This window comes from Populus euphratica, unplaced genomic scaffold, assembly GCF_000495115.2.
Source record: "Populus euphratica unplaced genomic scaffold, PopEup_1.0 scaffold30.1, whole genome shotgun sequence".
Lineage (NCBI taxonomy): Eukaryota > Viridiplantae > Streptophyta > Magnoliopsida > Malpighiales > Salicaceae > Populus > Populus euphratica.
In genome coordinates, this window is record NW_011499869.1 from 100283 (window position 1) to 124210 (window position 23928).

The 23928-nt window shown below is 29.5% G+C and overlaps 2 protein-coding genes across 2 annotated transcripts; both read right to left on the reverse strand.

Moving 5' to 3' along the window:
• Positions 1-1846: 1846 nt before the first annotated feature.
• Positions 1847-2861, reverse strand: LOC105126733 (ethylene-responsive transcription factor 1B-like). The gene has a single exon (XM_011027691.1). It carries the CDS (start codon positions 2693-2695, stop codon positions 1967-1969), a length of 729 nt encoding a protein of 242 aa, XP_011025993.1. The 5' UTR covers positions 2696-2861; the 3' UTR covers positions 1847-1966.
• An 8500-nt stretch (positions 2862-11361) lies between these two features.
• LOC105126734 (ethylene-responsive transcription factor 1B-like) lies at positions 11362-12540 on the reverse strand. Its single transcript, XM_011027692.1, has one exon. The coding sequence runs from the start codon at positions 12299-12301 to the stop codon at positions 11615-11617; it is 687 nt and encodes a 228-aa protein (XP_011025994.1). The 5' UTR covers positions 12302-12540; the 3' UTR covers positions 11362-11614.
• Positions 12541-23928: the final 11388 nt, after the last annotated feature.

Here is a 23928-nt window from a genome sequence, read left to right on the forward strand (position 1 = left end):
CATGCTCATGTATATAAATAATATTTTTCATCTTATCATTTAACATATATATATATATATATATATATTAGCTATCTTATGTTTTATTAATTAATAAATAATAATAGATAATGGATATCTATTTGTTAAAAAATTATATAAATCACATTTTAGAATATCACCTAACAAGTTTAGCTATTGGGTTGAAATAATTCTTTAACATGGTATTAGAGTTTTGTTAACCAAATGATCACGAATTAGAATCTCATCATCCATTCTACTTGATAAAAAAATTTAAAAATAAATAATATAAGTTTGTATAAATTTCAAATTTAAAAGACTTTCACTTTAACGAGTGAGTTAGAAAATTATATAAATCATATCTTAAAATATTATCTAATAACTTAAGTTATTAAATTGAGATAATTGTTTAATATTATTAAATATATATCAGATAATTTATAAATATTTAAATTTTTTACTCGATAAATAATAAATAGAATATGAATATAAAAAACTCGATCTACGGGTACCCATCGCATCGTCTTTCCTGTTACTAAAATTAAATTATTGAAAAACCTAATAATTCTTTGATATTTGTATAAAGTGAACATCATTGTCATGTGATTAATATATATTTTTAGCATTTGGACGGTGGGAATCTGGCACCTGATTTGAAGAGAATTTATAAAAAAAGAGAAAAAATATGTTGTCAAACCTCATGCTTTCTGATCTCTTATTTTCGAGTAGATTTAAAGGACAATCTTTTGTAAAGTCTTGTGCTCTCTCTCTAACCATTTTCGCATAATATTTGGTGGTAACTTTATGCTTTAGTTATCGCTTTATATATTATAATTATTTTCTCATCTTAGACATTGATTGCGGCAGCAGAATATGAAGTTTCTCTCATCAATAATGAGATCTCATCCTAGCAAACAGCCAGTGTGTGTGTGTGAATGATAAAAAAGAAATTTTTTACTATAGCTCACCTAAAAATTGAAGTTTTAGATTGACTAGTCATTTGACATTGCTTAAGAGTTGGTTAATTCAACCTAATGTTTAGGAGCACAAATCCTCAAAATCTTCATTTAATTTATTTATAAATTAATTTCAATTTAATTTTTTCTTTTCTTAAATACATTTGTTTTTCGGTTTCAATTTTTCGCTCTTAATTTAGACTTTAATTAATACTATGAAGGTGTGTCTTTGGCAGGGATTTATTTAATTTCTAACATTTAATAAGTTAACCTCGACTATTATTAAAAAAATAAAAATAAAAAAGTGTGTAGATTATGGACAATGGTGTATCCTAATTAGACCAGTAATGAAATGTGGAACGAGGGGAGAGGAAAATGTCATTGGTGCACGGTGAAAAATGTCATTTTAAGATTTTTTTTTCTTTTTTTTTCATTTTAGAACGGTGGACGTTAATTAGACCAGTATGATATATATATATATAATTATGCACGGTCAAGTTAAAATGGAACAACATCAGGTACTTACAACGTAGTGTTTTCTTTTTTTTTTTAAGAACAATTATATTGATAGGAACAGAGATGTAATTATATATACTTAAAATGTACTTCACAGTGCTAAAAGATTATTCATGCCATATTTGGAAATTAAAAACATCTTATTTTGGAACATTATTAATTGCGGAAGTTCAAAAAACATTGATGATGTTTATAGAACTGTTCAAAGAATATTAATGTGAATTTTTGTGAACATATGAACGTATGAAAAAATTCATATCTTGTTCTGATATCTGGAAGGAAATTACCCAACTAATTGAGTTTTATTTTGGTATTATTTTTGAGAAGCAGAATCATGATTTTCTTACTAACATTTTTTCTCCTAGATTCTCTCAGTTTTTTTTCTTTTTTTTTTCCTAGTGAAACAAAAAATCACACACAAAAAAGGAAAAATATACAGAATAAAATTGGAAATTAAAAGACAGCAGTAGTGAGATCCTGGCGGAGATGCTGATTCATTGAGGGGTACCTCTCTCACAAGAGCTTAAAAGTTCTTCCAAATAATCAGCTCCTAGATCCTCGAACACCACCACTTCTTTGGTTGCTAGCCCGTTCCCTTTCCCCTTCCCTTTCCTACTCCCTGCCCTTCTTTTGGAGTGAGTCTTCTTCAGTGCCTCGGCTGGGGAGCACCAGTACTGATCTTCTAAACCACTTTTCATTTCTCTTAATGATTTTCTCACTTTCTCAATCGGAAAATTGAGGACAGCCTTAGAGCCATGCAAGGATAATGCAGCTTGGTCATAAGCTAAAGCAGCTGTTTCACCGGTATCAAATGTGCCTAGCCAAACTCGCACTCCATTTCTTGTGGAATCTCTTATTTCCGCCGCGTATTTTCCCCACGGCCGCTTTCGGACCCCTCTATAGGTCTTTTCCCTTCCGGGATTTTCTTCTTTAGCATTCGGAGCGGCTTCCTTTTCCTCGATCTCATTCGAGGAAATAAGTTCCGACAAGTCGTTGGTTTTGTTATTTGGTGGAACATCGGAGGTAAAACTAGTAGCAGATTCTATGGCTTCGGTGAAAGGAACATCAGATGGAAGTGTCTCTCCAGAGTCATTTGAGTTGAATAGATAGAAATAATCATCATGAGGGTTGAAAAGAAGGTCATCCTGCAATAGATCTAGAGAGCTGGAGGGAGATGATGGCGAGAATTCTAGATTTGGGTGGTTGAAGAAAGAATGATCCATCGATCCTTCATCAGTTGTTGGGTGCTTTAACTTCTTCTAAGGTCACCTAACTTGTTTGCTATCATCTGAATACCTGCCCTTATATAAATATGCACGAAGACGAAAGATAAATTACAAGAAAAAATCATAAAAAACATGCATTAATTATTGCAATATAGAGGGAATATTTTTTATGATGATGGGAAGGACTGAGCATTTCGGGGGGGAAATTACAGCTACAAATTGCATTTTTGCAAGTGTAATGAGGACCCACACATTAGTTATACACAATTTGCTAATTAATTTGATTATTTTTGTTTCTTTAAATTAAATGATACTAACTAGGCACTTCCCTGCTCATCATAACTTTTCTCATATAGCTGAAACCATTAGTGGAGCTAGACAATTTTTTATTTTCTTATTTGAGAACCAAGTGGTTTTATTATAGGGGACCGAGCTTAAAATTTTATTTTATCTTACCTAAATTAAGATAAGATTAAATTTTAATCTAAGTCTATTTAGATGTGTTTGATTAATTTATAAATAAAAAAATAGTGTGTTAGTACCAGATCAATGTTTATTATAATTAATTTAACATGGGCTACAAGGTTGGTCAATTAGGCTTTCACTTTTTTTATTTATTTATCATGAAATCTCATCCCCTTTAATTATTAAGAACTCAAACGATCTGGCATAACAGAAGATGAAGAGGGAATGATTGACAGGGGACTCTCCTCTGCATATTCTCCGAATTAAAATAGCTAGCTAATTTACTAAGAGCGGGGACAAAAGAAGGAAAGCGATTTCCTAGGTGAATAATGTCCTCCGCTTCACGGCCAAGTTCATTTTGAAGCAGATGTGAGGAATTGAGAGCTGGGATCACCAATTTCTCTTCTTTTTTTTCCTTTCCTTTTTGATAAATAGCTTGTATACCATCATACAATCTGTTTCCATCACAACATTTGTGGGCTACAGTTTTAAAATGGTCATCAAAAGTGATACGCAGGCATGGTGCATGTGCCTTGCTACAGATCAAAAATTTCAGCCTGCTAGTTCTCATTTATCGGTCTGATGCTATAAGCATACTATAAGTTTATTTATTATCGAGTTCATCACTTATAGCAGGCAGATACATGTTCAATAATGGTGCAGCTTTCCGAAAATGCATGCTATTATGCTACATAGGATCTCAACTACTATCATTCTCCTCTCCATGTACTTCCTTCCAAAGATTTAGTGTAGATGTTTAATGAATCCTTAATTTGAGCTATATATATTTAGATGGATGAAGAACACCATGAAAGATTAGGTTAAGCTCTTTGGTAAACATTGAAGAATGAACCCTTGACTACTCACAAGCAAATGTGGGAATAGTTGATAGCAAAAACCCATACATCATTACAAATATTTGTGTCTTCTATATTAATTCTATTTTTGTATCTTATTCTATGTTGATGACCAGAAATCTCCAGCATCATTATGGAAATCTAGCTAGCTATTAAAAAATGTGTCCATACTTCAGTTATAAAAAAATACTACAACTATGAAGCTCAAAAGTATGTGTATGTGTTTGATGTGTACCATTGATACATATGCCAAATTGAAAAGACAGCTAAGATATGCATTAAACGAAAGCTATATATGTTAGAAAAACTGCCTGAGGTGTATTTTCGTGTCTAGTACCAAACTTATCTTCATAAATAGTCTTTATTGATACAAATTGATCAGTTCTATTTACTTACATACATAAATACATATCAATACCAATATTTGTGCTTAACATCATGGATATTTTAATCAAAATTATAATTTAAAAAATTCTAAATGATAAATTGTATTTGAATTTTACAATACATTATTTATATCAGAACTTTTTTAAAAAACACAATAACATTTATTGTGTAAAGATAACGGTTATCTATAATGATTGAAAGTTAATACAAATTATAGACTTCATATTAGGTTTTTAATAAAATATAGGAACATAATGAAGGGTAGAAGTATTGTTATAGTTAGGGTAAAAATTTAGGATCCAGTTGACTTTTGAGTTCAATTATCCTTAAGAAAGCACTCAATTTAAACACTCTCTTCTTGGCTAAGTTTTTTTTTTTTAGTAATTTAAAAGAGGTATGTTTGGATGTCCCTCTTCTCTTTGAAAAATTAGATTATATGGTTGAAATTTTCTTATTTTTATTTTGATTTGCTTGCATTAATTTCTTGAACGGTATAAGTTAGACTCGAGTGATTGATTAATGAATTGGGAAATTTCAACAATAACATTAAGACCACTTAACTTGGAGTCAAGGTTTTTCTATCTATTTTTAATGAGAAATCTTAATAGATATTAAGATAGCATTTGATTGCTATTTTGACCAAAAAAAAAAAGATGGTTAGGATAAAAAGGATATGATATTTGTCATTTTTATTTTATAATGATAAAAAATCACTCTAAAATTGTTTTATATATATATATTTATTTTATGTCCATGTTTTTATCTCTTAATGAACATGTTTTTGTATCTTCCATTTATGTTTCTTCTATTATATGCTTTTAATTAAATACAATCTAAAAACTTATTAAAAAGAAAAGGCATGACAACAAAAAAATTGTTAATAGCTCGATTAAACTGGGTAAAACATAAGGATCACAACATAAGTTTCTTCCATATATCAACTAGGCTTCGTGTTAATATAAATCATATCCAATAGCTTCTGCAGAATGGGATTTGTCTTTAATCCTAATAAAATGAAGGATGGGGCATTCAACTTCTTTCAATTATCTATGAAGATAAATACTCATAGACCTTTATGTATTGGTAAGCAATAGATTCAAGAAATTAAGCTCATGGCAGACTGATTATTTTGAACGAACGATAATAGGTAAGCAGTAGATTCAAGAAATTAAGCTCATGGCAAGCTGATTATTTTGAACGAACAATAACAATTGATGAACTTCATGATGTTATCTTCAATAGTGATGGGATAATAGCATAAGGTCCAGATAGGTTTAATCTCAACTTTTATGAGAAAACATGGGGCTTTTTGAATGCTGACTTACTTATGATTGTCTTAGAATTGTTTCGTACAGGCACAGTACCTAAAGGCTTAAATATTAGCTATATTATGCTAGTTTCAAATATTGTAAAATATAGAAGCTTCAATGATTATAGGTCCATTGGCTTGATTAATAGGATCTATAAGATGATATTGAAATACTTACAAATAATATATTAGAGGTTGTAAGTTGTGTCATTAGCTCCAACAAATAAGCTTTCATTAAAGGCAAAAAAATCATGGATAATTAAGGAAAATCAATGAAATTTTTTAATGAGCATAGTGATAATTAAGGAAGAGATAGGGGATTGATATAAACTTTTCTAACCCTTTATCCAAGCAACTAAAGGATACATGATAAGGTTAAAAAATAAAAATTAAAAAAAAAAGAGAAGAGAGTAGAAGATGGGAGAAGGTTTAAGAAGATAAAAGAGAAAAATAAAGGGGAGCAAAAATTTGAGTGAGAGAGAAAATTTTAAGAGAGTAAAATTTTAATGAAAAAAATATAAAGAAAAAAAAAACTTCAGATAGAGAGGATGAGTTAAAAATAGATAATAAAATTTAATTAAAAAAGATTGCAGCAAACATGAGAGAGAGAGAGAGAGAAAATTTTTTTGAGTGAAAGTTAAAGAACAAAAATTGAAAAAAAAAAGAAGAAGAAAACATCCTAGCCCCTTATCTCATCTCTCTCTCAACTCTCCATCACCATGCAAGCATCAACATCATTTCTATCAGTATCTAGTTGTCAACACCTCCATGACAACCACCACTATTGACAACCTCCTCTTGCTCATCATCAACATTGAAATCAACCATTTTTTCCCTCTCTTCTAACTCGCGAATTCCTCCCCAACTTATGGCAACAGTCATCATCTCCACATCAACAAGAATAAAACCCGATTACCATAAAGTAATATTTTTTTTTAGCAGTCACCCAGCAACAACAACAATAACAATCGTAGTAAAGAGGAAAAAAAGAGTGAGATGATTGAAACTTTGGACAACCCGATCTCTTTCCATAAGAGATGTTGAAGCTTACCATTAGTGTAGAAGGGAAGAGGAACAAGGCTCACACCTGACCCTGCTATAGACGTGCCTCCACCATTCATTGGTGGTATAAATAATTTGTTATAGCCTTGCGCCTCCACAATTTGTGTTTACCATAAGCCACCATGTTCGAACACTATTCTAACCATTTTCTAGCTTCTCCTAGCACTTCTGACAACTTTGAAAAGTGAATTTCTAATATTAATGATTTTTAAAATAATTTTTAACTTATTGTTGAATTTTTGTGACAAAATATTGATTATTGTTAATATTTTTATTTCATTCATTATGATGTAAAATTGATTGAAAATATTGTAAAATTGATATGTTGATGACGTTTTGGAGTTGTTATGTTTTTTTATTCTTTATGATGTGTTATCATTTTTTATATATGCGTTAACATTATTTTTAAATTGTCATTTTATCTGTGTGTAATGTCATTTTATATGCTAATGTTGTTGTTGACTTACTGTCATGTTGATGTTATTCTTAATTTTTTATATCGCATGTTTAGTTTTTTTAATATGTAATTTTTTTATGTATTGAGAGTTTTATCACTTGCATGCATAGTTTTTAAACCCGGCCCGGTTTAAGGCCCGGGTTCCGAGTTTTGACCGGGTCACCGGGTTTTGACTAGGTCGGCCGGGTCAATTTCTATTTTAAAAAAAATTCAAAACAACATCGTTTTAGTAAAAAAAAACAAACAAACAAAAGTCAACGGGTTGCAACCGGGTTTTGTCGGGTCGTCCGGGTTTCCGGGTCAACCCAACGGGTTGGCCGGGTCACGCCGGGTCATGGCTCATCTTATTTTTTCATCAACCCGGCCCAGTTCCAGCCCCGGGTCGGACGGGTCCCGGGTCAACCCGCCGGGCCGGGCCAGGTTTTAAAACTATGCTTGCATGTCAACCTAAAATAAATGAACTATTAATGTATTTTATCTTTAAAAGTCAACAGAAAAGATAATGAGATTACTTGGTGCATGACCTTGTTATGTGTAAAAATATTTTTCAAACCAATTTTCTAAAGATAAACTACATTATAATTATTTTATTTTTCTTGAAATTTATTTATGTATTAAGGGCTTTATTATTTATGTATCAACCTATAATATATAAATTGTCGTTGACCAAAAATATAATGGAATTTTTTAATATATGACTTTATAATGTATAAATACTTTTTTTAGAACTCTTACCTCATTTATTAGAGAATAATATAAATCATATCTTGAGACTTTATCTAAAAGTTTAAATTATTGGATTGAGATGGTTCTTTAACATGATATCAGAGCTTTAATAACCAAGTGGTCATGAATTCGAATCTCAACATTTTTATTTATTTGATAAAAATCAAGCACAAAGTAATATAGGCTTGTACAAGTTTCAAATTCAAAGGGTTTTTACTTTAAAAGAGTGTTAGAGAATAATATAAATTATATCTTGAGACTTTATCTAAAATTTTAAATTGTTAAGTTGATATGGTTTTTTGACATCACTGTCTTTGTAATTTTTATTTTGATTTCACATTAATTATTTTTATTACTCAAAAATCAAATTAGGATAAATAAATCATCATCGGGCTTAATCATTAGCTCTTATAAATGAATAATAGAACCATTTAATAGTTGAGTTTATCTTTATTATGTGTAAAATATTTTTATGATAAAATATTTTTCTCATTACAATTATGTTGTGTGTTAATTATATTTTTATGCAGAAACAATATATATGAACTATCATTAAGTATCCTAAAATGGTGTCTTTAATAGGTAATAGAAGTGATTAATATATGATTTTTTATTTATACATTATAACCCAATATCTTTACCCCAATTTTTATAGATATATTTTGAAAAAGATTTAGAAAAATCCAAAAAAAATCTTTTCAATCAAATCAATTTAGTTAATTTTAATAATTTTGGTATTTTTATCATTTTTATGTGTTAAAAAAATTAAATCATGAAAATCATAAAAATAAAATATAATAAAGGGGCACCCTATTGCCCTTCAGATTTTTGTTCATATTGAAATTCTTCTGAAAACTTTACCAACTAAAGAATTCTACTGAAGTAACCAAAACTGATTTGATCTACGCAGATCCGGTTTGTATAATAACTTTTCCTTCTATATTGTTATTTTTCTTTCTTTTTGTCTGAATGAATTTCTACAGCTCCTACTCTGATCAGTAGTGTACTTTTATTTTCTTTCCTGATTTGAACGAGAGATAATTTACCTTACTGTTATAAGCGTTCATGGGAGTATCCTTTTGCCACAAACTGTACATTTTGGGTCCTTCCGCACGCCCTTTGGGCTTAGGCTTTTCTTCAAATAAACTAAAAAAGGGCAATGCCATGTTAGTTTTTGGGTCTCACTAGATTTGATTTACTTGAAATTTAAGTAAATTAGCTAGTGGATCGCTATCTTAATCAATATCCTTAAGTTTAAGATGAAAATATTTATATTGAATCCTCCAAATTTTAGTTTGAACTAAATTTACCGTGATATGTATGTGTCAATTTTTTTTTTAAATGTTACATTATTAACGTGTTTTCAAGAATGAAAAAATAAAAATAAAATTGTGTATGAAAACTTGATTGGCTAAACAAATCTAAAAGCAACTTTGACAAAAAAATAGTTTAATTAAAAAAATTCAAGAAAAACATATTTTATATTAAGACAATAATATATTGGACTAACATGAGTCAATCCATGCTAATTTGTAAAATTCATGATGCGAGTAATGAATTCATGATAACCATGTAGAAAGCGAATAAAAAATATATATTAAAGCCCAAATCTTAATCAATTAAATATTAAAAAATAAAATAAAAAAATCAATAAAAAAATATAAATAAAAAGACTCGAGTCAACCCGGGTTAACCTATTAAACTTGCATCATGAGACTGAAATAATCAATATAGAGCATATAAAAATAAATTATGAAACTCGATTCTCAGTCAATCTAACATTGAATGGTCAAATTGATTTTTTTTTTTAAAAAAACCAAGTTAACTTGCATATTAAATGATAAAATTAAAAAAAAATCAACTATAAAAAATAACCTAAAAAACCTTAGTCAATTGGATTAACCTATAAAATCTATAATTTTGACTATGGGACTAAGATAACTTAAGTAAATAAAAATAAATTATAAAATTTAATTTTTAATAAATTTAATATTAAAGAATGAGATTAAATAAATAAATAATAAAATAAAAAATAAATTATTGTTTCAATAAAGAGTAATTTGTGAGGAGGGGAACAAAGATTTCCCCTCCTCCATTAATTTTTGTTAATAGATGATAGCAATGGTCTCTTTTGTATAGCTATTTTTTTTTACTGGTTACAAAATATCTAAATAAAGTTATCGTTTTTTTAATAAAAGAAAAGAAAAGAAAAGAAAAGAAGATAGCAATGGTTTGAAGTTCTTATTGCCATTCACAATAATTTGCTGCTTCTGGCCTGTATTAACGAGACGTCAGAACGAAGTCAGCTAATCTGATTATAAAGTTTTGGTACCATCTCAATTGCTAGCTGCAGATTTCATGATCCGGCGGTGACCCACCCGATTATATCATCTTTGTTTTGGTTTATTTGTCGTCCGTAGTGGCATAGCTTAAAATCCTGTATGGCTTGCTACGATCCTGGGCATCCTTAAGCTCAGCTTTGTTTTCATCCTATTTCCAGTCTTCCTCCCTTTAATTCAATGTATTGATTCTAATTATTTTTTTTTAAATCATATACAGGCAATAATTTTCACCAGCATAGTTATGTTAACTCACTGCACAATCCACGCAGAAGGGCATATAATAGCTATAGTAGTCTAATATTTGAGAGAAAAATCTTGTATCAATTTTTCTTTTTTCACCAAAAGAATGTACGTGCTATAATTTATAAAACAATTTGTATGATATTTTGAACTATCGAACACATTTCACAACATAATCTTGTTCACATGCACTAACTAAAGGCAACACTCCTTATTTGGCTGGAGACTATTTCCTGTTTCATTTTTACTTGTGACGAACATGTAAGAACTGCTCCCACAATCAAAGATGAGCAAAGAAAAATTATATGATTGAGAAAAGCACCGTTATGTCCAATGGGGTAGGGAAACCAGAGCAAACAAACACACACACACACACACACAAAAACAAACTATATATATATAGACACACACACCTCGCTACCAAAACTAGTAGCGTGTAGGGCACATTGGTTTCTTTTCGACCAGGTTGAAGTAAACGATGGGAGTTGAGAGGGAAAAGTCGTCACATAGGTTCACTTTAGTGATCAACATACAGTATCAGATCTTTGATTTTGACAAACTGGTCCATAAAATGGCCACTTAATTAACACAAGCTTGGATCTTAAATGAACAAGTTGGTCATAAAAGGAAAGAGATTTTTTATGCTTGCTTTGTTTGGACTTTGGAGTCATTTTTTGTTTGTTTGCTGGCCTTTAAACTGCAGTAATTGATGGAGAGGAGATGAAGCAATTGTGCTGGGGTGTTTTTTTTTTTTTTTTTTTAACATTCCATCATTTTTCCACTTTATAGAGAGAATGTTGCTTACGTTAGAAATAAAGTAGATTAAGAGAGATCAGAGATGAGTATTATATCCACTATGCAGCCCATGGTTCAATCGGCCTTCTAGTAAATGGAAAAGAAACAAACTTTACGTGGTGTTTAAAAATTAGGATTAACAAGAAGGGATAAAAAAACTCATGCCACGACATACCCCTCTCCTCAACTTTGGAAAAAAAAAAAAAAAACCGAAGGTCTGAAAAGAAGAAAATTATTGACAAATAAAGGAATTAAGGAGATGCTAACGGTCTGAATTCACCAAGAATTAGAACTGTCACATGAATTCAGAAGCTCTTCCAGGTAGTCAGCTCCCAAATCCTCCAAAACCACCACATTTTGTGGCCTAGAATGAGGTACTTGATTTACTTTAGTTTTCCGACTCTTTGATTTTCTTCTCATAGAGTGTTTCCTCTTCAGTGCTTCCACAGGCGAACACCCATCTTCACATCTATAATTCATGTCTTGAAGTGACTCTCTCACCATCTCCACAGGAAAATTGAGAACAGCCGTCGAACCCCGCATGGAAAATGCTGCTTGATCATATGCCAAAGCAGCTGCCTCTGCACTATCAAAGGTCCCTAGCCAAACCCTGATGCCATTCCTTGTAGAATCCCTTATCTCTGCAGCATACTTCCCCCATGGCCGCCTTCTAACCCCTCTGTAAGATTTCTCTCTCTTAGCCTCCTCCTCTTCTTTCGCATTTGAAGTCACTTCCTCTTCCTTAATTCCACTTGAGGAATTAGATTCTGAGGATTCCTTGGGCGCTCCATTGGCTAAAGCATTAAAAAGGATCATTTCCTCCGAGTCATTAGTGTTAAAAGGAAGTGAATTGCTCTGGAAAAGAAGTTCATCCCATGAAAATGAATGTAAAGAACCAAAAGAACATTCAGGGGAGAAGTCAGAATTTAGGTATTGATCATGGTAAAACAAAGAAGACTGCATCTGGGATTTTTGATCGGACAATCAATTGATGGTCTGTGACTTGTGGGTTTGGTTGCACTTGTTCCTAATTGGCAACTAAGTTTTTGTCTTGAAAATTTTCATCACCTCACTAACCCTTTATATACCAGCAAAAAAGGGAGCGATTTGAACAAAGAAATAATTAAAAAAAACCCTGGCAAAGATTTAAATAATTGAAATGATAAAATAAGCTCTAGTACATAAAGGATTATAGAGTATTTAATAGTAAAAAGCAAGCAATGCAGTACAAGATTTGGGGTGGTGTTCTTGATTTTGTTAGTAATTAGGAGGACCAGATAAGGAAGGTTTAGAGTTTTTTATGCACGTGAGTTTTGTGACGTACGGCGGCGGGGGTGGTCCCATAATCGCTTGTTTATGTCATCACCTTGCCGATGTCACCCGAACTTGTGGGCACGGGCGGAGGAGTATTCAAGGCTGAGGGGGCTGTATCCCAGGTGAAAAAAATAAATCCTAACCTTTATATGCAATAATTGATAGTTTGAATAGTTTCTGAAAAAACGTTTTTTCAGTGATAGTGAATCTTAAATTTTTTTAAATATATTCTCATAAAAAAAATAATTCTGATTTACCATTATTATTCCCCTCTAATATTATTTAAAATTATAAAATATTCTTAACAAACAACCAAAACACATCACCAAATAATAAAATAATTAAAATATTGAATTTTTTTGTTAATTTTTTATATAAATAATCTATTTTTTAATCCAACGAATTAATAAGAATATCTTCATATGGAGAACCCCAACAAAAATAATTAAATTATATTCATTCCTGTATCTTTAATATTTTAAAAAATATAAATTAATTTATTTTGGATTTCACATAAACATAAACAAAGTCAATATATATTATGATATTAAAAGTATGATGTTATTAAATTTATTAATCTTGGTTTGGTTAAAATTTAAAAAATTTAAAAAATTAACTAAATCTTGTTAATGCATTTATTAAAATTTAATTATTTTATATGATAATTTATAAGCTTTTACAATAAATTCTCTTATAAAATAGAAAAGATAAATAATAATTGAAAAGATAAAATTATTATTAGCAAATAATCTAAATAAGATACTAGTGAAATCCTAATTAAGAAAATTGAATATTTTTCATTAAGTTTTGATAAAAATAGTCTATCTTTTATTAGATAAAAAAGAAAATATTGTCTTTTTGAAAAAAATGGAGAAGCCCTACTTGTGAACTTGAAAATTAATTTAATTATATCTTATTTTTTATCCGCTAATAAAATATTGCTTCGAACTTAAAGAGATGCTGGATTTGATTTTTTTCCTTACATATGTGCAATTTATTTACATATAATATGGGATTGACATACCACATATGAATGCTTCGTATAAAAATACTATATGTCATTTATATCAATAATAAGAATCAGTAACGGTTTACCAATATTATCATTATGATATATTTAATTTAACAATAAATTTTTAGTTTGAATAATTAAATTCTAGATTCAGTTATGGGATAATGAAACTCCTTATACTTAATTCTATTTTAGAACTTAAGGACAACGTTAAATCATTTAAAGTTGATGCTATTTGCAAGTTTGTTAAGAAATTTTATCCTAAAGACTTCAATGAACAAAATATGTATTATTTGAGATCTCAAATAGAGTATTATTAGATTGATGCGATTCATCATAAAAGCTTTTAAAATATGTTTATCATTTCTGAAGTATGTCAAGAACTAGTTCAAATAAATAAATCGTAGCACTATTATTTGATTGACAAATTGATTCGTCTTGTTTTGACTTTGTTTATTTTTATTGCCACCACAAAGCAAGCATTTTTAACAATAAAACATGTTAAAACTGTATTTTATAATAAAATAAAAAATAAATTTTTGGCATATTTTATGATGATTTACAATGAATGAAAGCTTGCTGAAAATATTGATTTAGAGTCGATCATAAATGAATTATATTTCACAAAACATGAAAGGATACAATTGTAATAATATAATTCTTTTTAATTTTATATATTTTAAATCTGAATTAAAATTTTATTATTAACTTAATAAATTTATGTATACAAGTTAGTCAAGGAAAATTCCTGGTTACGCTCTTGGACAGTTTAGCTTAGCATTGACAGTTGAATGATTTTCACTGCTCTACAAATCTTGAATTTTGAGTGGTTTTCTGGTACTCCATAGTTGTTTAGTTAGGTGATGTATATTGTCTCTCTCCAATATATATATATATATATATATAAGAGATAGCTTACGATCAAGTTCATAGTCTTAATGATCTTTCCGGTATAGAAAATTACTCTTTTTTATTACTTCAAGCATGAAATTAAGAAAACTTGAAGTTGAGGAAAAAGGGCATGGATAAAATTTTATGAGATGAAAGATCACGATTTGAGGATTTTAGATTCAAAATTCAATTGGATCCTCTTTTTAAGAGTTTTTTTTTTCCTACGACGAGGACTTCTTCATATTAGTCTGTGTTAATTGATATTAATTTTTGTGGTTTCCAAATATTTTATTTCGAGCATCTTCCATGGAGCAGCTTTTACATGCGTGTGGAGGCATTTAATTTATTTATTAGACATTGTCGTGCATCACGAAAACATTTCTGATGTTATTTTTTCTTTACCACTCGAACTGACTTGGGTCCCTCGTCCCTGAGAAACGACAGGAAAGGAAAAGGAAGTAGAGCTCTCGGCCAGAATTATCTCGGAGAGAGGGAGAAGAAAAAAATGGTAGCCAGCTAGATCGGACAAATTCATATCCAAATCACATAAATTTAACCAACAAAACCATGACAGGAATTCAATTAACATACAGCAGTACCTCTTCATTACGGCATAAACAAGGATGGTGTTAAGAGTTCGGCACACTATCAAGAAATTAGAGGAGGATTCATGTGAAATTAATTACTTGACGTATTTAAAACCAATCGGTAATCTTAGACAAATCTCCGCCTCTAATCGTTAATTATCGATGAAATGATGCGCACATGAAAGTATTAAAGTCAGGGTTTCTTGTGACAATTTAAATCTGAAAAGACTGGCATTAAAGAGGACACGATGTGAAGGATTCATGAAATATGTTACACAGATGATACTGTACATTGATAACGTGGAGCAGATACAGCCCCCCTTTCGTGAGATTTCTTGAAACCTTTCAAGGTCATAAAGAAGACAAGAAACTTATTAATGGAAATGGTTGAATTTTGAAAGTCCTCCAAAAAGAAAGGGTTGCTGCAGGTTGATGGAGATAACCATTTAATTTTCAAAGGAATTTATTACATAAGGGAGATCCCACGGCTACCTATGAGAAGTTTCGAAGAACCCGAACGAGGAGGATATAAACAAGGAGTATTAATGTTGAAATTTATTCGAGGATGTTAACTAATTTTGCAAGGGGGCAACAATCTATAGATAATATTAATTATTTTTTCCTTCTGTTTTTTTTTTTTTTCTTCTTAATTCGTTTTCTCTCTCTTTTAATGCAGAGATATTGAAACATAACAAGTGATCATGTTTGATAAATCCCGTAATCAATAAATATGACAATGATAAATGATATTTGATGACACAAATCACTGGTAATTAATATCAATTACTTAATTTATCAAACATATCACTTGTTATCAATATAAAATAATAAATATTTAATATAAAATATTAAAAAAATCACATGAAATTTTAAAAAAATCTTTGACGAGTTTTGAACTCAAGCTCATTAAAAATAAAAAATAAATTTAAGTGTGTTGTATGCATCTAATCATGATATCTTAATTTTAATTTCCCCTTCATATTTATGTTTTTTTTTTTCCTTTAATGTATTCCTTAAATTCCAAATTCTAATAATTTTTTTTTTACTGTTGTCTTTATTAGTTGTAAATCTAATAGAGTAAACATATTTTTAAATGTTTAATAATAATAATAATAATAATTTGGAATTAATAAAAACTAAAAATTAGTATAAAAAATATGATAAATAATAAAGTGATTTAATCGCTTATAAAATATATGAAAGGATTTTTTTTTTGTTTTATAAAAACTAAATTTAATCTAAATAGATAAGGTGCGCCAAAAGACTAGAAATCAACCTTTATGTCACGCCTTTCACTGTTGGATAAAGGTCAACATCCAAAATGAAACAAGATTTTAAACTTTTATTACAGGTATTATAAAACAATCATTCCTGTATAAATATCTAAAACTCAAATAACTATAAATATCATAGATTAAATAATATAATTAATATATTAAATTCTTATTTATATAAAACTATTAATTGGGAATATAAGACTTAAATGAAGAAAATATTAATAACGATTTATAAACAAACAAATAAAGAAATTTCTCCTACTGTAATGTCGGCTGTCACCGTCGCCATCATGGGCGGCGTGTGGTGCTGAGTTGAAGGGCCCTTGCCCCTCAAAATTTACGAATGTGCAATTTTATTAATCCCTGTAAATTAGTTATTTTTCATTATGATACTTTAAGAATATTTATTTTTTCCAATGATATTCTTGGGCCTCTAAAAAAATGTATCAACGATCCGCCCTTGGCCTCAACATGATAGCATAGCTATAGAACTCATCTCAATCTAATACTAAGGTTACAGCTGGTTGGGAGGGTCAAGCCATGAATTAGCAAGTTGATCCAAGCTTATTTGGATTTTTTAATAAAATGATTGTTATTTTAAATAAAAAATTAAAATAATATTATTTTAAATAAATATTTTTTAAAAAATTTGGTCAGTCACCTATACTCAAGGGCAAAACCAAGTTTTTTTTTTTTTTTTAGGATGAGCAAGATTAGAATTTTTATTCTAAAACTTATAATCTTAAAATTTAAATTTTTCAAAAGTGAGCCAGAAAAATAAAAAAAGCTCAAGCATTTCCTGGCTTTGCCCTTTAGGTTGAAAGTTGACATAACGAGTCATTTAAATTTAATCAAATTAATTTTTTTAAATGGTTTAAAAACAAACTTAATTCGAATATTTTCAGTTGATTTATTGAACTGGACTAGGTTTAACATAACAATGTTATGTACAAATTTTTTGATTTTATTATACAACATATTACATTGTTGGAGTTTTTTTTTTTATCTAATCTTCATCATTTTTGTCATGGTGATAATAATATGATTTGGTTTATAATTTTTTTTTAAAGAGAAAAGCAATTGCTTTCGTTGATAAACTAAGATTTTGTTGCTCATTTTAGAAAAAAGGTTCAATTGTTATCGCTGGACATATCCACCTAGAGTTTTCTTTTATCTTTTATCTTGTGGCAGGGACGCCACGACTCAAGCTCTTAGTTTGAGTCCTTGTTTGCACTAAATTGATCATTGCTCGTCTACAAAGTTACGATGGAAGTCCTATCACGTAAGAGGGCCAAGTGTACCACAAATACCGTAGAGTGGTCCTTGCATAGCACATCTCTGGACTAGGCGTCGGCCCTGCACTCACTTATCCTTGGTGCCTAACCATTCATAGAACATGGTCGCTTATATCGCAATAGATTCCCAATTTTTTTTTTAAAATAAATCTATGGATTGTCACTGTTTCTTCATCAAAGCCCTCACTAATGACTGGGAGCTGCATCTTGGAGTTTTTGTGACCAGTCTCATTCAATGTTGCCGTCAGTCCGGCTCCGGCACCACAATCAACAGTCAAGCCTTGTATATATATATATATATATATGGTCGGAATTTCTTGTTTTGAAATAGATTTATATCGTCAGAATAATGGTGCGGTCACTTTTGGCACCTCCACCACCAGAATTATTTGAATTCCAAGTTCACTTGTCCATGAACAACAACTTGTATTATATAATACACACAACTTGCTTGTTGGTGTCATTAATGCTAAGCCAGTATTCTTTTAAAGTCATGCCGCCCTACTAATATTATCAGAGCTTTAACCTCTTTCTTTATTTTTTTCCCCTTTTATAAAGCGTAACCAATACAAAACATATATATTTTTTAAAATGAAAAATATTAATTCATTGAATATAAATTGAAAACAATATTAATTGTGGAAATAAAGTCTTATTATTTGAAGCTCATAGATAAGCTTAAGCTTATTATAAATCAATAAAAAAAATATCACACTACACTCTGTAAATAAAAGATTCTTATCTGAAATCCAATGTATAAATTTTTTAATCAAACAAATATAAATATCATATTTTTATTTTTTTTAAAATAACCCTAACATGCCACAAATCAAACCCTCAGTATGGAAACCAGGAAAAAAGAATACATAAACATATATAATTAGACAAAAATCTAGATCCATCCTTCAAATATTCAAAGAATCTAATCTATAATTGAGTTAGATATTTGACAGGCAGCAGCCCATAGAGAAACATGAGTATTTTGTATTGTTTGTTTCTAAAAAGAGTTCAGAGTGTGTCTTGCTTTTATCTGTTTAATTATACTTATTGGTAGTTTATCCTTTGAGGCTTCCATTTCATATATGAAATTAAATAGAGAGAATATCAATAAATTACAAAATCCAGTCTGCATTTATAATGCATTCACAAGATTAGCAGAAAAAGAAGGAAAGCTTTTGCTAGACAGAGAATGTAAGAAAGACACACAAGATGTTGGCAAGTGTCATGTTCTGTGTCCTGTTTCATTATTTTTCTGTCTAAAAGCATTAGATGAGTGATAATGCAAATTCCTCGCAACTTGTTTGGTGATGGGGCCGTGGGAATATTATTGTGAGCTCTTTTTTTGAGCAGGGTGCATGAATCTGTATACTTGAAGCAATAATCTCCTTAAAAAAATGTCTCCCATATATACAACGTGTCTAATGTGAAAAATTGCACAACTCTCTCTGCATTGAATGTCTGTTTGATTCATTCATTATCCTCTATTCATCTCTACTTTATACACAACTTGGTTTTCTTCCAAACCACATAATATATAGTAATGATTATTTTCAGTCTGGTTGATGTAATTTAACTTTGAGTAAGTGTATGCATCTTCAATTATTTGACATAATTGGCAAATTACATGGAGAATTAAAGAAGAGCTGCCTGGGATAAATTTTTATTTTATAAAGTGAGTTGAAAGAGAAATGGCAACTTGATCTTTATCCACAACGAAAGAATGAGTGAATTGCACACATATACTGCCTATAAAGTAATTGCTCTACAGATAAGTAACTAGTAAACAAATGCAAATGGTCGCAATCTTGTTCTTACTTCCTAGTGGGGTGATCTTGTTTACTAGATTTGCCACCAGTACTACTGAGTAATGACTAATTATACGAAGGGTGGTTGGGCAAATTGAGTTGTTCCTCGAGGGAAATAGGTTTTAACTTTTAACTCAATTATTTATCATGAATTTGTATATTAGCTATAATTACAAAAATAAAAAAGAGATTGTGCCACACCTGTAAATGACTTACAAAAAAAAAACCCAATTATAAAAAAAAGTTTATCCTATCACCAACCAAGGTGTTATCAATATTATTTCATAGCATATTTACCAGACTCAAATTTAAAATGAAGTGGTATAAGATTTAAATTATGAATCAAATGGATTAACTTCAATTAATCTAATTTTTTCCTTCAATTAATTAGATTGAAAGTCAGGTTTCGGTTAATAAATTATCGAATTAATCTATAAAACATGATGAATCTTATAACTATTTTTGAATAACATCCCCCAACCCCAAAAAGGGAAAAACTAACCGCATTCATATTACACTCAAAGTAGGGCAGGACCATACCGACTCCTGACGACCACTTGCTCTATACAATGGAGTCACTTGTATGCCCTAACAATGAATTAGGAAAATATCAACATTACTCATTAGGGTAGTTATTTTAAACATTAACTAATCTATCAAATGACCAGGTTGCCAACGATTCAGATTGCATAGCTTGCTTATAAAATTGATTTCTTAAACAAACCTTCTCAAGTAAAAGGAGGAAAAGAAAGAAAAAAAAGAAAGGAAAGATGAGGCAATAGAATCTAGAACCATATACAGCAGAATTAGGTGCACGTATGGAACCGCACCATAGTTATTCATGTGAAATGTCGTGATAGAGTAAGTTTTTGAAAAACGAGGTTCAAAAATATTTTTCTAAGCTATCAATTTATAGTTGACTGGCCTTTTAACCTTGAATTAATCATACTTTATGCCCTTTTACGTGGGGACAACACAATCAGGTTTGGTGTAAATGGGGCATGTCATTTCTATAAAAGCTACTTGGCCAAGTGCATGCATAGTCCCACGGTAATCTAACAATTAATAATTAAAAAAGGGATTAAGCAAAGAATTAATTTCTTGGAGTTTCTAAAGAGGGACTCTTCAAGCTCGAGAAGTTGCCAAGAAATCTCTTCTGCTGTGTTTTTCTTTCGTCGTTCTTCTCATATCTGACCTTCGTCCAATTTGCATGCGTCAAATTAATTCAGAAATTTATACTAGCTAGCCTATAATCATTAGTAGAGTATGCAAATCCGCTCTTTCTTGGAAGTTCCTTAGAGAATAAGAGAAATGGTATACAGTCCTAGGTTTTCAGTCAAGGCAATCAAAATGGACCCTGGAAGAAAGCCTAGCAGAGGCCCCAGTACTGTCCCCTTCATGAATGCAACTTATTCAGCAGGTGAATTTGACGTAAAGTTTTCTTCACTTGGAATTCTATTACTGTTGCAAATATGAAGGTCTGAAAAATATTTTCAGTGAGTATTATGAAGTAGATTTAACCGGTAGGAGGAGTTTGGGAAGACGAAGGAGAAAAATATGATCTGATTCTTTTTCACCAGCATAATGATATTTTATTTTTAATTTAAAAAAAAACATAAATATATCCTCATACGCCCCTAAAAGTATCCCTGCAGATTTTATTTTTTTTAAAAAAATATGTTAAAATGAGTTCCAAGAACATGAAATTAAAAAATCAATAAAATACTATACAGGAATAAATCTTGAATAAAATTATTACTATATAGCACGCATATATATTGAACAAATGTGAATCAAAGTTTTATTTAAGCCTCCACCAAAGTTTATATTGTACAAATGTGAATCAAGTCTCATAGCTAACTTGTTGGTTATATATTCAAGAATCCCAGCTGAGTTAATTGGTTATCCAAGAATCCCAGATTTCCTATAACAGAGAAGGGGATACTAATTCAAGGGAAAACTTAATTTTAGCCATAGAAAGCAAATTTAAACAGTCCAAGTAAAAGATGAAAGCCCAGACAAAAAGCTTATAAAAAATTAGATAAGTTTTACATTTTTTTTTTAACTCAGACCCATCTGAAATTGATCAATTTAAACTAATGATTTAGTCCATTTTGAAATATATATATATATATATGTATATATATATATATTTCCAATTTGATTGTGTTTTTTTTATAAATATATAAGAGAACCGAAAAATGTTCACATCTAAAAAGTAAATGTAGGGGAGTAGTTTTTCCTGATGCTCATGATGAGTTCCCTTTCTTTGGGCTCTTGGATAAGCAAATAGAGTTGCGAACGATGGTCTCTTATTCTCATTTTAATTGTAAATTTTACATTACAGTAGTGATTTTATTTATAAAATTATTAAAATAATATTTTTTTATATTTTAAATTTAATTTTTAATATCAACATATAAAGGTAAAGCCACCTGAAAATAAAAGGAGGCAAATTGCCCCCTTAATGTTTTTTCAAAATATTCTTTATATTAAAATATTAATATAACAATATATATCTTACAAAAAAAAAAACCATAACTTAATGCTTATGTATCTCAACAGTTTCTATCTTGTTTTTTTTTTCTTGTCATTTTCTTGCATATTCTTTTGTCTTGATTTACTTGTATTGACCCTCTCTCTCTCTGTACACACACATTTCTTGTTTTAATTTCAGGATAGATTTGATTCTTGAATTTTTAATATCAGTTTTTTTTTTAATTTTCTAAATAATAAATTATTTGGGGTTATTTCACTTTTCTTCTTCTCTTTCGTGAAAGTTTGAGAATTTTGAATTTCAGTTTTAATGGGTAACTAACAAAAATTAAATTTTTTGGACTTATATTTTCTTAGCTAAGAGGTTTGGTAGTGAGACAACTAAAAATTATATGAAGAACTTGTTATTTTTTAAATGTAGACACAGAGTGCTTCAATATGTTGTGTTAGTAATTCTAAGATTATTGAATCACTTGTTATTTTATTATTAATTAATTAAGGATTGAAAAAGTAATTGTCAAGTTTATAAATAAAATTTAATAACTTATATCTAGAAAAAAACTGACTAATATTTAATTTTTATATATTATTGCTATCAATTATTTAAAAAATAAATTAATAACTTATATCTAGAAAAAAAAACTGACTAATATTTAATTTTTATATATTATTGCTATCAATTATTTAAAAAATAAATTAATAACTTATATTAATTTTTTAACAAATAATATTTTGACTGCAATGAAAAAAAAAAAGAAGCTTTGAATCATCATACCCTTGTATCCTATGGGCAGATTCCCCGTTTCCCAGACTATATGGTTGAATGTATATATATTTGTTTTTCCCGAGAGGAGGGGAAATGCAGTCATTTGGATTTAAACTAAAAAAAATAATCTGAGGGAAAAACATGCTTCAATACAATTGGTATTAAGCCCAACTTTCAAGCCCAGTCTAATCTCCAGCTAAAACCCTGGCAGTACTCTACCAGGCCCAGAGAATAGAATAATCTAAAAGCATACTTGATTCCAGCCACGTGTGATGGTACCATACGTTGAATTCATTAAAATTCTTTGGGCCACGTGTGCGGCCATCACACGTTGAATTCATCAAACTTCTTGGCTTTTCACCCAAAAACTTGCTTACATCCAGCCATCAATCTCGGAAATAGCCTCAAATTTTTGACAGTTTGTCTCTGCGTTAGAAAGTATTTTTTAAAAATTTTAATTTTTTAAAATTTTATTTGATGTACTGATATTAAAAATAATTTAAAAAATATTATAAAAAATAAAAAATATTATAAAAAATAACCACTATATTTCTAAACATTTTATTTTATTCATGAAAATTAAAGAGCTAGCTAATTAATTTAACATAGGTTTCTTCATAACGAGAGGAAGGGAATAGCATTGGATGATGTTAGTTTTGTTTAATCTGCTTTAAACATTTGTTAAGAAAGCTTAGATAGTTACTTATGTTCAATGATATGTTTGATATTGTGGTGAAATATGATTTTTAAAAATATATTAAAATAATTTATTTTTTAATTTTCTCTATATTAGCTTATCAAAATTATTAAAAAATTATTGATTTAATATTTTTTAAATAAAACATATTTAAAAACAGAAAATATCATCGCACCACCAAACACTCACCAAGTATTCATGAATAAAATTGAAATCAATTTCAAACACTCATTATCACCATTATTCTTCGTTAATTTATTTTCAAATTCTAAATTGTAATTTGCGCAATAAGGGAATTTTGTAAATGGTAATGTACTTTGTGGTATTCTATGCTCGGTGAAATCGCTGCATTAAGAAAAGAACAAAACTTAATTATGTTGACATAAAGTGGGAACAAATACTTTAGAATAAAACTAATGAAAACAAGCCATCAAGCTTGGGAAGGGACAA

Coding starts and splice junctions, on each gene's coding strand:
- LOC105126734 (XM_011027692.1), bottom strand. CDS start 12,301: ATGCAGTCTTCTTTGTTTTACCATGATCAATACCTAAATTCTGACTTC.
- LOC105126733 (XM_011027691.1), bottom strand. CDS start 2,695: ATGGATCATTCTTTCTTCAACCACCCAAATCTAGAATTCTCGCCATCA.